This window comes from Sturnira hondurensis, unplaced genomic scaffold (assembly GCF_014824575.4).
Source record: "Sturnira hondurensis isolate 20B ecotype Veracruz unplaced genomic scaffold, ASM1482457v3 Scaffold0011880, whole genome shotgun sequence".
Lineage (NCBI taxonomy): Eukaryota > Metazoa > Chordata > Mammalia > Chiroptera > Phyllostomidae > Sturnira > Sturnira hondurensis.
The window spans coordinates 1,035,569-1,048,460 of record NW_028084511.1 but is presented as its reverse complement, the minus strand read 5'-3'; the positions used below and the strand labels follow the sequence as shown (position 1 = coordinate 1,048,460).

At 55.8% G+C, this 12,892-nt stretch overlaps 1 protein-coding gene across 2 annotated transcripts; it reads right to left on the bottom strand.

Moving 5' to 3' along the window:
- Positions 1 to 4,844: 4,844 nt before the first annotated feature.
- Positions 4,845 to 11,299, bottom strand: MS4A15 (membrane spanning 4-domains A15). Of its 2 annotated transcripts, XM_037060435.1 has the most exons (6): positions 11,063 to 11,299; positions 9,088 to 9,210; positions 7,863 to 7,919; positions 7,074 to 7,166; positions 6,594 to 6,707; positions 4,845 to 5,625 (listed from the first exon to the last, which is right to left on the bottom strand). In XM_037060435.1, the coding sequence occupies exons 1-6, from the start codon at positions 11,285 to 11,287 to the stop codon at positions 5,509 to 5,511; spliced, it is 729 nt and encodes a 242-aa protein (XP_036916330.1). In that variant the 5' UTR covers positions 11,288 to 11,299; the 3' UTR covers positions 4,845 to 5,508. The 2 variants fall into 2 exon arrangements, with proteins under 2 accessions (XP_036916330.1, XP_036916329.1); XM_037060434.1 differs by lacking the exon at positions 9,088 to 9,210 and having other exon boundaries at positions 11,063 to 11,287.
- Positions 11,300 to 12,892: the final 1,593 nt, after the last annotated feature.

The window sequence follows — 12,892 nt, the reverse complement described above, 5'->3', positions numbered from 1 at the left end:
GGTGAAGAGGCATGGGTGTGCTTTGACCACCCTCAGCCCCCGCCCTGGGTGCCTCCTTTCCATCCTCTGCTGTGCCACGGAGGGGTGCATCGCCGAGGGTCGCCCCAGCACACACGACTTCAGCTCGCTGAACCCAGCAGAGACTCTCAGAGCCGATTCTGGGATGCCTGAGCTCAGACCTCGATTCTACCACTTCATAGCTGTGAGACCTAGGGTAAGTAATTTGACCTCTCTGGGCCTTGGATTTCCCCTCTGCCAAATGGGGATAATAATACCTATGGAGTTGCTAAAGCATTCCGTGACTTAGAATACACAGAAGGCCTAAAAGCAGGGCCTGGCCTGTATCGGGTGCCATGTGTCATAAGTACTATAGTCACGTTACACTCTCAGGAGCTGCTCACGCTCAGCTGTCACGCAGGTTTTGTGTCAGGCACGTTGCACAAAGGCAGAGAACCTCGCTTGCACACTCTGCCACGCCCACTGAGACGTCACTCGCCTTCTCCCAGACCTGGGGCTGGGCAGCCTTGCTGTGAGCGATGAGCCCGGGGAGGCTTCCTGGAGCTACACCAAGCTCTGCAGGAGGGTTGGGAATTAGAAGGGACAATTGGGGACGTACGTGCACTGGGGCAAGCAGGGGGCAGCATCCCAGGCGGAAGAGTCTCAGGGGTTCAGCATGGCCACCAGTTCCAGTGTAAGGAGAGACGGCTGGAGAGGTGTGAGCCCGAGGCGTCTCCAGGGCCTTGGAAACTTGCCAGGGCATTTGGACTTCAGCCTGAGGGCAAAGGACAGCCCCAGGTGACTTTAGGCAGATCATACCATTTGCTTTTGTACTTCAGAAAATTCCCTCTGGCTATTATCTAGCCCAGAGAAGGGTTGGGCCAGCTTGGAGCTGGGGACACAGATTAGGGGGCCTGGGGGCTTCTCCTTGTGAAGAGGAAAGAGGCCTGTGGTCCCCAGGTGCTGGAAAGGAGGATGGGGAGGGTGGAGTGAGCTGAGAAAGCACAGCAAGGAGGCAACTATATATGGGGCTGGGGGAGGAGGGGGTCAAGGATGGTGCTCGGATTCTGGCACGGACAGCAGCCAGGTCTGCAGTGACATTGATGGACAGATGGCTGGCTGGAGCTGGAGCAGAAGAGGTGTATTCCTTTTCAGTGGCACCTGAAAGTAGACGCTGAAGAAGAGATGGGGTGGGAGACTGGGGACGGTTAGGAGGGGACAGACAGCTCGTGTGAGCTCCACAAGAAGAGGGGACTTTGGCTAATGTCCAGTGTCCCCAGTGCTTGGATACGGAGGGCCCGCTCAAAGCACCTGCTGAATAAAACATTAAGCGAAGCCACATCGGCAGATGAGGTCCCCTGGGGGATGTGTAGAGTGCGCAGAGGAGAGTCCAGGGTAGGCAACGCTTAAGTAGTGAATGGAGTTATGATCACAATATGGGTTTTAAAAAGCATATTGATTTCAGTGGCCATGAGGTGAGTGACAACAGCCTTGGAGAAGGCATTTCGGTGGAGAGAACGGGAGTGAGAAAGTGGACTGTATTGAGGGGAAGAAAAAAAAATAAACCCAGGGCTGAAGGGTGTGAGGGGGTCAAGACAGGGCTGGTTGAGCTGGGAGAGAACGAAGCAAGTGCATTTTCACATTTCCAGAATTTAAATGGGTGAAAGTGTAACTGTGGCGGGCAGATTCTAAGGTGCCCCCCCCGAGAACCCTTCCCCTCGGGACCTGTGATGTGCTTCCAGTTGCTGGGCAGGTGCTGCAAAGGCCATGAGAGGCCAGGCCCGTGGTTAGGGTTTAGTGTAAGACTTCATCTCCCTAGCAGACTCGCTCCAGAGACTTTCGCCCTCACTGGCTGTGCCGGGGCCCCCATGGCACGAGGCTGGCAGCGGCCTCTGGGGGCTGGGGAAGCTGACAGCCGGCAGCCAGAAAGTCCCATAGCTGCAAGGAAATTCATTCTGTCATCAGCCCGCATGAGCTTGAAGTGGATTCTTCCCCAGCCGAGCCCCCGGATGAGCAAACACCCCAGCCGCCACCTTGACCGTGGCCTTATGAGTCCGGGAGCAGAGGACCAAGCTGCCCCTGATCCTCAGCACAGGACTGGGAGACGAGAAGCACGTGGAGCCGTGAAGTTTGTGACACTGTGTTGCATAGAAACAGATAACTAACGCAGTAACGTTTTTCGGTTCTCTTTTTCCTACTTAAAAAAAAAACTAATTACACAACAAATACGTACAGCCGATGAATTTTTATCTGTGTCTGCACCCATGTAACCGTCACCCAGATCAAGATATGGAGTGTTTCCTGTGTCCCCAAAGCTGCCTCATGCCTTGCCCAGAACTGCCACTCTGGCCGGGTGTCGACCTGGCCGTGCAGCCGGGGCGGCTGGGAATGCGGCCCCACACAAAACCGCAAATTTGCTCGACACACTAGGAGATGCGTGTGTGTGATTACGTGTTGCAGTGGATTGAGTGTGTGGCCCAAGACAACCCTTCTTTCAGCCCAGAGATGCCGCAGGGTCGGACACCCCTGCGTGGGGCAAACCCACTCTGCGGGCTTCCACCACCATCCGTCTGGGTTGCCTGTTCTTGGAATCCATCCGAGGAGAATGGCAGACACAGCATCTGCTCTGGCCCTCGGAGTTGATGTTTTACTTATTCATGCTTTAGGAATACAGCACAATGTGTTGACCTGTCCTGTTGTGGATGAACTTGGAGATGCTTCAAGTTGTTGCCTATTAGGAACGAAGTTGCCGTTTAAAAAATCTCCGTACCTGTCCTGTTCTGGACAGAGCTGCTCGTTTCTGTCGGGCGCGTGCCCAGGCGTAGACCGGTTGGCTACATCGCGTGCTTCGGCTGCTCCCGCCAAACAGTTTTTCCCAGGTGGCTGCCTGACACTGTACTCCCTCCAGCAAGGTTTAAGAAGATGAGCTTCCGAAACGCGTTAACACTTGTACGGACGGCCTTTTTAATTTTAGCCATTTTGGCACGGCGTGGTATCTCACTGTGGTTGTAATGTGGATTTCGCTAATGACGAATGACGTTGAGCACACTTATTAGCCATTTCGATAGGCTTTTTGGTGAAGTGCCTGTTGAGTTCTTTGCCCATTTCCAGTGGTGTTTTCTCACTTTTCCTTATTCGTGCTCAGGAGTGATTTATATATTTTCAGGTGGCTGTCGGTCGTACATTACGTGTTTCAAAGTCCTCTCCTGGTCTGTGAAGCACTTTCACACGTATGGTGTTGTTTTTTTAATTTTTCTGAGCAGAAGGCCTGAATGTTAATAAACGTTCATTTACCACTTTTTTTTTCTTCTTTTATGATTAGTACTTCTTGGGGGGTCCAGTTTGAGGAACCTTTGCTTATCCCAAAGTATGTAAGCCATGTTCCCATTCCTTAAGAAGATTATTTTAGCTTTTAAATTTAGGTCTGTGACTCATCTTGAATTAAGTGTTATGGATGGAGCGACGTCCTACCATCCACAAGGCACGGCGGCCCTCAGCCCCTTTTGCTCCCTCTTGGGGACGCAGAAAGCTTTCTGGGGTTTTACTGAGATCCACAGGGGCGCGCAGGGCTCGGGTCCTGTCCCCAGGCTCAGCCCTCACCCATCTCCACTCCTCTTCTGGCTCCAGCCCTGGCTCCAAGACGTCTGGACATGCGGGCGGGCGTCTCTAAGGGCCCTGCAGCCGCCTCGGGTTACGGCCTGGGATGTGAAGAAGCATCAGCTCTTCAATTCCTGTGGCTTTGCTTCCCACATCTCCACAGGGGACGGATGTGACCAGCCCGGCCTGAGGAAGCCCTCTCTTCCTCCTTTTTCCTCCCTCCCTCCCCCTCTCCAAACTCCTCCCCTCAGTTTAAAAACATCTGATGTCTATGAGGAAAGCTGGTCTTCAACCCGCAAACGCATTCCCCAACTCTATACTTTGCTAAGTGGGCTTCAGTTCCCAGCTCCAAGTCCTCAAGCCTCTTCTCTCGATTTTGAAAGCCACAACTTGCTGTGACCCCCGCTCCAGCTCTGCCCTTGCATGGCCCTGGGAGCGAGCACCTTTTTAAGTGGGTCCTCGATGGTCCCACTCTTGTCCCAGCCCTGTGGCTGGGTAGCACTTAGCCACCTAGCTGGCTACTCCTCCTTTGGGAAGACCTCACAGAAGGAGCACCATTAAAATCAGGTTCTGAGGGAGGAGCTGGAGTTTGTTAGGTGGGCTTGCTTAGGAACACAGCCCTACTCCAGTCTTTGGGATGAAGAAACTGGAGCAGGATGGGAAGGGCTGATGGGAAGTGCCGGGTTTGGACTGTAGGGAGTCCTGTGGTCACCAGCCCTGACATCAGACGGAGCTGGGTTCGAATCCCAGCTCTGCCCCTTAACGGATTGGTGGCCTTGGGTACCTCTTTAAGCTTCCGTGTCCTCAGCTGCAGAGCGGGGGTATGAATGCCTGCCTTTCTGGGCTCAGGGGCGGACAGAACAAGTGTGAGGATCACACCACATGCAGCTCCCACCCAGAGAGGCCCTTTTGCTGGGACAGTGGGACAGTGACCCAGGTCTTCTGACAAACATGGGACAGCCTTTCGAAGCCGCTGAGGGTGAAAAAGAAAAAGTCATTGCAAGAGACCAGTGCAAAGTGGAAGCCGCACTGTTTATTTCCGTCTGTGCTGTGGATGGGATGGGCCGCCGCCAGGGCCTCTGTACCAGCTGGAGGGGTCTCCTTAGCCCCAGGCAGCTCAGCTCATGGTGCCCTTTGGGCGGGAGGGAGGTGGGGGCACAGGGTTATCCTGAGCTGTCCTTGGAGGCTGGCTCACTGTGTTGGAGGCTCACCACCACTGTGCACCTGAGGACGATGGTGGGGTCTGGGGGGCTGGCTCTGGCCTTCCCTGGCCATGTCCCCGGCCCTCCGGGGTGGGCGGCCAGAGTCAGTACGGACTCCATTTTACAGGGAAGGGAAACGAGCATTTCCGGAGCAGTGGGGTGACAGGGCCTGGCTCAGACCAAGCCTTCGGGGAGCCCAGTGGGGCTGGGGGGCCGCAGGTGTCATCTGGTTGGGTGGTTTCTTTTCATTAGGAAACAGGCCTGATGACGTGGGGCAGCAGATCACAAGGACAGAGCCGGTCCTGGGGCCCTGAGTCACAAGGTCAGGCCACTGCTGGCTCTGTGGGCGGGGGAGCTGGGCGCATTACTCCCCTCTGGAGGATTCTGGGCTCTCTGAGCTTACTAACCTCGCCCAGGTCTGAAGGCCGGGGCAGCCCCTGAACCTGTCTCCCAATGAGGGGGGGGTTTCCCCAATGAGCAGAGGGAACTACGGAGCAGGGCAGAGGGGGGGGGCAGGGATACGCCCTGGACATCAACCAGCACTTCTCGGAAAGAAATCTGTGGGAAATGTGTGGGACAGACGTCCCCGGAAAAGACTTCACTCGAGGGCCACAGTATGTGAGGGGTGGGGAGGGGGTCCGCCTCAGATGAACGAGGTGGGGGTGGGGAGAGGCGGGGCCTGGAAGGGACACCCACAGACCAGAGTGACCATCTACTCCGACAAGTCCTTGGGCACATACGCCACATTATCATAGGCGGGGGGCGGAGAGGCCGCGGGGCTGGGGATGTTGAAGTCTGTGCTGAAAGCGTTTGGCAGGAAAATCACAGGCTGCAAAGAGAAAGAAAACCCAATGACAGTCTTAGGAGAGGTCCAACCCTGCAGGGAGGTGTTGCAACAGTGCCGCCTTGTGGCGATTCTGAGAATAGCACCCTAGTAACGAATTCTGCGGGTCTGAAGAGATCAACTCAGAAACTCTCCTCCGTTCAAGTCATACTTCAAAGAATATCTATTAGAGCCAACGACGACCCAGGCGTTGGGAATACAGCAGTGAACAAAACAGACAAAAGTCTCATCTCTCTAGAAGCTAGAGATCTCTCTGGTTCGCCCTGCACTGGGTCAAGTTGGCCGAACATAGCACCAGCCTCCTAGCCGCTGGCCGGCCTCCATCCTCCACCTTTTCTCTCTGTCCCCTGCATTAGACAAACGCTCTGGATTGATTTCCCTGAGCCCTGCTCTGCTCACCCTCCCCTTTGAGCACATGTGTCTGCTCAAAGGCGTTCGATAGCCTCACCTCCCATTTTGCAGGGACCCACCTCCCCAGCTGTACCCCCGCGCCGTGATCTGCGTTTTCCTTCCAGAGGTCCCCTGCCACCAGCACCCGCCTCCGCCCCTCTTCTGGCTTCACAGGGTTTGGGAACCTAAGCTCAGTTTGCAGTGAGGCACGCTTTCCTTTCTGTTGGCCCCTGTCTCTCTCATGGCCAGTGAACTTCTACAGAGTTCTACTTAGGTGTGTGCAAGCCCTCCAACCTCTCCCCTGCGTCCAGGGCATGACGCTGCTCTGCGTCAGGGCTCACAGGGCAGCGTGTCCATTGGTGCGGGCGCCCTCCTGTGGCCATAAAGATAATAGTCCCATCTTCCAGCAAAGGCTTGTTTGGGTCCCTTCATTTATGAGTGGAGCTCATCGAAGCCCAGTCCTTCCCGGTTGCTCCTGAGAGGGAAGCCGGGAGGGTCTGGAAGCAGAGGCCCTTTCCAGAGCCCAGCCTTCCTCAGGCCCAGGTTGGGATGGAAGTACTCACCGCGCTGGCTTGGGCGCGGGTGGCTTGGCACCCAAAGTGGGTGGCAATGATGGCGATGAAGAACTCCAGGATGGTGAAGATGGTAAGCACAGCCAGATAGCCCCTGCCCACATCCTGGGGGCCAGAAACCCACAGAATTGAGGAGGGAAAGAGGTCCAGAGCGAGAACAGCTGGTCCACGCCCACACAGCAGTTGGTGGCAGGGCTGGAGCCAGTCCCCCTTCTGCCTGTGCCGTGTCCTCTCTCACTCTAACAAGCCGTCTCTCCGTTCCCCCTGAGCCCATGCTGGGGACAGGGTCATGGGGTCAATATACTCACGGGGCCTAGTGGGACTGGCAGGCCCAGCCAATGCTCAGGGCTCTGGCCGCTGCCCCCTTGTGCTGAAAACTCCTGCCTTCCCCACCCCCTGGATAAGGGCTCCACCACTCTCCACGTGTCCCCCACCCCCCGCATCTGCTGCTGAAGGCGTCTCAAAACACACCCAGTTAGTGACACCAAAATCCATGAGCAGAATGGCTGTCCCGGCAAAGGCCGCCATGGCACTGAGAATGTTTGTCCCCAGGCTGCTCCTCACCTGCATGAGAGAGACAGGAGGGAGAGGGGGAGAGGGAAGGGGCGAGGAGAAGAAGAGAGGACAAGGAGCCCGAGCCTCCCACACTCAGCCCTCCATGGCCTGGGGGCAGTGGCCACTGACTCCAATTCTTGTGGACCCCCCTCCTTTCCTCCTGTCCCTCCCCAGGACCCGCCCCCTGGGAACGGCTCTGTTGGGCAGTCCCCAGCCCAAAGCTGGGATCGCCTCCCTGTTGTCCACACCGAGCCTTCCACGACGACCTGGATCTTGCACATCTGCATCTAAATTCTCTCCACGTCCATTCCTTGATCTCAAATGGAACCACACGTGGTTTCTGCAGCCGTCCTGCCCACGGCCCCTCCTTGCAGCCCTCATGCTTTCCCTTCCGTGTTTCTCAGTCCCGTCTGCCCACCAGGGCCCAGCTTAGCTGCCTCCTTCTCCAGGAGGGCTTCTTGCACCTGCCTTTTCTCTGAACAACCACGGGCACTCTGTCTGAGGACCATCCATCATTTTCTGCCCCATAGTGTATTTTAAAGGGCAGGCTCTGTCTTGTCTGGGCGCTGTCCTGGGCCTGGCCCTCAGCGAGACCCCAGGAAGTGCTTGTGGAAGGAGCTGAATGAGTGAGTGTATTTGGGGTCCTAGTGGGGTGGAGTCCCACCATGGTCCCACCCTTGTCCCGGGTCCCCTGACCAGACTTACCAGGCAGCTGGTGTGGCTCTTCTCAGCGGCCACCGAAAGGGACCCAGAGATGACGAACTGTGTGGGGGAGAGGAGACGACTCCTGTGGGGCTTTGGCCAGGACACTGAGCAGGACACATATGCTTGGCTCTGTCAAGGCCGTGGGCACCTCTCGGCTGCCACCTCCTCTGCCTCCTGGCCAGGCACCTTAGTACCTCTCCGGTTACTAGGGGCCCCTGTCCAGGGAACCAGCTGAGGCTTGCGAGACATTTTCATCCACATCCTATCACCAGAGCCTCGTAGGGAAGGCATTGTGCCTCCACACGTTTACCAAGCAGCAGGTATGTACCGAGAACAGAACAAAGTTGAGTAAGATAGATAAGACCCCTGCTCTCATGGGGCTTCTAGTCTAATTGGGGAAGACTGGCACTTAGCAGATACATGATCAAGAAGTCCCATTAGCCGATGTTTCCCTCAACATTGGGTAGCAATGGACTATTTGAAGGGCTACTGTGCCCTGGGTTCAGGAACCACCACTTACTGGAGGGATGTCCTTCTCTTGTGAGTCTCTGACTCTCTGTAAAGGGGGAAGCGTTGCAGTGACAATCACCATTTGGTGCAGAATCCATGCATTAGCTCTTGGTTTCCCCCAGCTATGGGGTAGGCAGGCCCAGAACCATGGATCCGATTTTTAGACGAGGAGGCTGAGGCCTGTGACTCAGACCAAAGCCTTCACTCCTGTGTCTTCACTCCAAAGCCTGTGCTCTCCTGGCCAGCAGGGCAAATGCAAACGTGCTCTCTTCAAGTTGGAGGTTTCCCAGCAGGGGTCGCTGCCAGGTTGGCCGGGTATGGGTAGAGGAATAGGCTCAGGGGCGTCAGAACTGGTCAGACTCCCAGGCGAGGGAGCTCATGGTGGGCTGGGACTCAGGAGGGGAAATGGCGGGTTTCTGCAGGTTGGTGTTTGGGCGCGGGGTGAGGCTGAGGATCCAGGTAACAGAGATGGTTAGTATCCTTATCCTCTGCAGCGACCCCCTTCATCCTATCCTTTTTGGGAGCCTTCTCTGTGCCTGGCTCTTTGCTGGAGGCTTGGCATACATAGGAGTGGGCGCTGGCTCAGGTTTAGGGTTAGGGTTTGGGGTCAGGAGTTAGACTTAGGCTCAAGGCTGTGCTCAGGAGAACGCAATGGGGGTTCGCACAGGGGGCAGAGGTGAATCTGGGCATGGCCCCCCAATGACTCGGCACTTACGCAAGCTCCTCCCCAGAAGGGGACGCCGCCTTCGATGAAGAGCATCCCCACGCGGCCACGGCGGACCATGAGCAGCACGCTGCCGAAGCCCAGGTGGATGAGGCCGATGAGGATCTGGACCGTCTGCAGGGAGCGGTTGGCAGCTCAGCCAGGCGGGCGGCCGGGCTCCACACCGCCCCCTGCCGGTTGCGGAGGACAGCATGCCAGAGCCCCGTGCTCCCCAAGGGACAGGGAAATAAACTCCCATTCCGTTCTTTTGATATATCTTTATAACAACCGTAAAAGACAGTTTTAAGAAGGAAGGGCAGTTCCCCACAGCCTTCAGGACCCACCTGCCTGTTTCCATGTCTCTACGGGTCTGCATGTGCTTTGCGCTGTGACCCCCTTGGCTCTCCAGCGTCGCCGAGCGGCTCCCTGTTTTTCTTCGACCCCGTTTCATTTCCTGCACATGGTGCCTCACCTTTTCCTTCCCCTCCTTCCTCATCCTGTACCGTGTCGCTTCTGGGGAATCTCGCCCCTTTCCGTGTCTATCATCACTCCATCCGCCTGTAGCTTGGAGCCAACCCTCCCTACCCAGCTGAAATATCTTTAAATTTTTAAAACTTTTTATTTTAAAGAGGTGGCTTACCAGCACCCCACTGATCCCTTCCCAGAAAGGGAATGGTTTTCCCAAAGGTGGGGACGTGTGGGCTTCTTGTAATTTCTGCCACATTTCTTTCCAAATGTTTTAATGACTAAGTTCTAGGACTGAGTGCAAGGGACACTGGAGGTCCTCGGATCCAACCTCTGCCTGATCCAGGAGCCCTTTCCAGCTCCTGACTTCCAAATGGACTCCCTCCCGACACGGTGCTCACCGCCACCCAAACCAGCGTGGCCCATGTAGGGGCAGGTCTGCCTGTGAACGTCAGGAATAGCCGTCTTGGGGCCCAGCATGTTCAGGCCAGAGTTCCTGGGTGCCATGGGGCATCGGGTTTGAAAGTAGAACTTGACAGTCCCAGGGCACAGGATGCCACTTAACAACTGTGTAGCGACCTCGCCTTGGCAAGCCTCGGTTTCCTAATCTGTCCTGTGGAAACCATGCGTCTTGTCTCACAAAGTGGTGACGAGGCTCGGAGGGGACAGTGCATGCGACTTCCTGGGCGTATCACGTGCGCCTCTTGGGGGAGCTCAATAAATCAGAGCTACCATCGTCATCATCACCATCATCACCATTACTACACTGTGTTTTCATCCTCCACTTGGAGAAATGAAGGCCACGGGACAAACTGAAGACACTGTATGTGTATTTGAAGATGAATATGTGTATCCGTCTATTTATCTATCCATCCCTCTATCCACCTACCTACTATGTAATATTGTATTCCCGCCCAGGAACCAGTATCACAAGGCCATCTGAGACTGGGAAAGGCCACAGAGACTGTCTTTCATGGACTGTCAGCTTGGCAGGAGCTGGCCCTCAGCCACCACTTCCTTTCCTCCCGCTCCTTCCTTTGCTCCTTACGTCACAGTTGTGTCAGCCTTGTCTTCTGTCCTTGAACAAGCCACACGCTTTCCCACCTCAGGGCCTTTGCACTTGCTGTTCTCGCTGCCTTCAGACCTTCTTCCCCTGGTCGGCTTCAGCTCAGCAGCTGGGTTTTAGCTTAAATGTCGTCTTTCCAGAGAGACCTTTCTGTTCACCCTTGCTAGTGTCGCCCTCCCCGCTCCAGCATTTTCGACCTCATCGCCTCGTTTGGAGTTATCTTCATTCTTAGTTTACTGCTACTCTCTGTGAACTCCACAGGGCGGGGTCCTTGTCGGTCTAGAGCATAGCTGAGTCCTCCAGCGCTCACTAAGTACTTACCACTGCTTGCCCCCTCTCCAAGGTGAGCACCCCCCCCCCCCCCCCCCCCCCCCCCCTGCTGGGCGCTTACGCCTCCCTGCTCTGTGCCTACGCCTCAGGTCATTGCCTCAGGTCATTCGGAGAGGCCGATCTTACCCCTAAAGCTTTGGGCTCTCCGGTCAGGAAGGTCTCCGTGGGCCGCAAGTCCGGCGGCTGGGTGGTCCTTGGAGTCTGTGCCCCCAGCGGTGGCTCCTCCAACTGCAGGATCCCGGGAGGCTGGCACGTGGAGGCGGGCAGAATGGCTGGTGGTGGGCGGAGGCCGCTGGCGTTGCTCGGCGGGATGACGACAAACACCCCATTGCTGGCAGGTGCTGCGGACATCTTGCTCAGAGCTCCTGGGAGACAAAGGCTTGGGAGATGCTCACGGTAACATGATGGTTACACATCTGTACCGAACTTTGTACTTTATAAACAATGTGCGACCTACCCCCGTCCACGGCAGCCCCCTGCAGTGGGCGCCGAAATCTCTGATTGTCTCTGTGGGGGCTTCAATTGGGGAAATGAATGCGTGGCGTAGGTCAAGGGGTTCCAGGTGAGGCAAGGCCAACACCTGCGTTCCAGTCTGTCCATCCCCAGAAGCCACCTGTTGAATCTCTGCTCTACTACGTGCAAAGGCCTTTAGGGGGAGCGCGTGTCTAAACCTCCTCGTTTCCCTGGAGAGGACTCGAGACTTGCTCAAGAACACACAGCTCCTGCGAGGCAGAGCTCAGCCAGCAGGGGTCTCTTCACGTGGGACTGGAACTGCCAGTTCCTGTCCCTCAGCCTTGGCTAATGAGCTTGTATAAATAGTCACCTGCTACGGGAAGGTTTCTCTTTGGCCACCCAAGCAGTCTCCATGAATGTAGCAGGGATCGTGGGTTATGGAAACTTCATGTATGTGTGTTTGGCCTGAGCAAACACTTCGGGGGAACACCGCCCAGCCGTCAGGAGATGAGTTTTCCAGGAAACAGCAGAGTGAGGAATCGGCCTGACTATACAATAAGACCAAAGACAGTCATTCTTCCCAATGGCATTAAGTGGTTCGACACTTGTCTCTGGAAATAGAGGCCAGGATTTGAACCCTGGGCCCTGTAGTTACCATGAGACAGGAGAAGAGATGGCCGCCTCCCCTTGCCTCCGTTTCTTTCCCTGTAAAGTGGGGATAATAACACTGGTAGGAATCTCACAGGGTTTGCTGTGAGTTAGATAGAAATGACACGTACAAACCTTATAAAAAGCCCCCTTTTTAAGAGAGCGAATATAAACCAGGGTCAGATGCGGAAGCCCCGCCCTCAGGGAGCCTACTGCTTAGGAGGAAGAGCAAGAGAAGTCTGCAATCCAGTTGAACGCACGATTATTGAGCATTTGCTCTGAGCTCCAAGCTTAAGGGCTGGGAGTAAAAGATGAATTAAGACTGAATGTCCTGTTCTCACAGGGTCTGGCTAGCCAGGGCCACGGCCCCTAGGGTCACTGCTCGGGGGAGGGGTTGGTGGAGGGAGGGGCGCCAGGGCCACCCAGACTGTGGAACTGAGGAGTGACTTCAGAGAGCACACGGACCTACACCAGGGGTCCTCAGAGGCGGCTGCTCCTCTCTCACCCCTCACCCCACATTCCTTTTTCTTTTTCTCTCTTTTTCATCTTGGTTTCCCTCCCCGCCAGGCATGCTGGGGACCAGTAGAGAGTTGCCCAGTGAGACAGGATGGTAAGAAGCTAGAACTCCTGGGTGAGTGGAATGGGGAAACTGAGATGAGAAGACGAAACAAGGCCAAACAGTCTGAGCACCTTACAGCCAGCTGGTGAATCGCAAGGCCTTATCTCCCCAATCAAGGACACTCCAGGGCAAATGGTTTCAACTCCTCCTCCCTAAGCAGAGAACACGCAGCCTCCCCGGCCATCAACCACAGTGTGCAGGGGAGCCGGGCCGGCTGCTGCCACCAGAGACAGCAC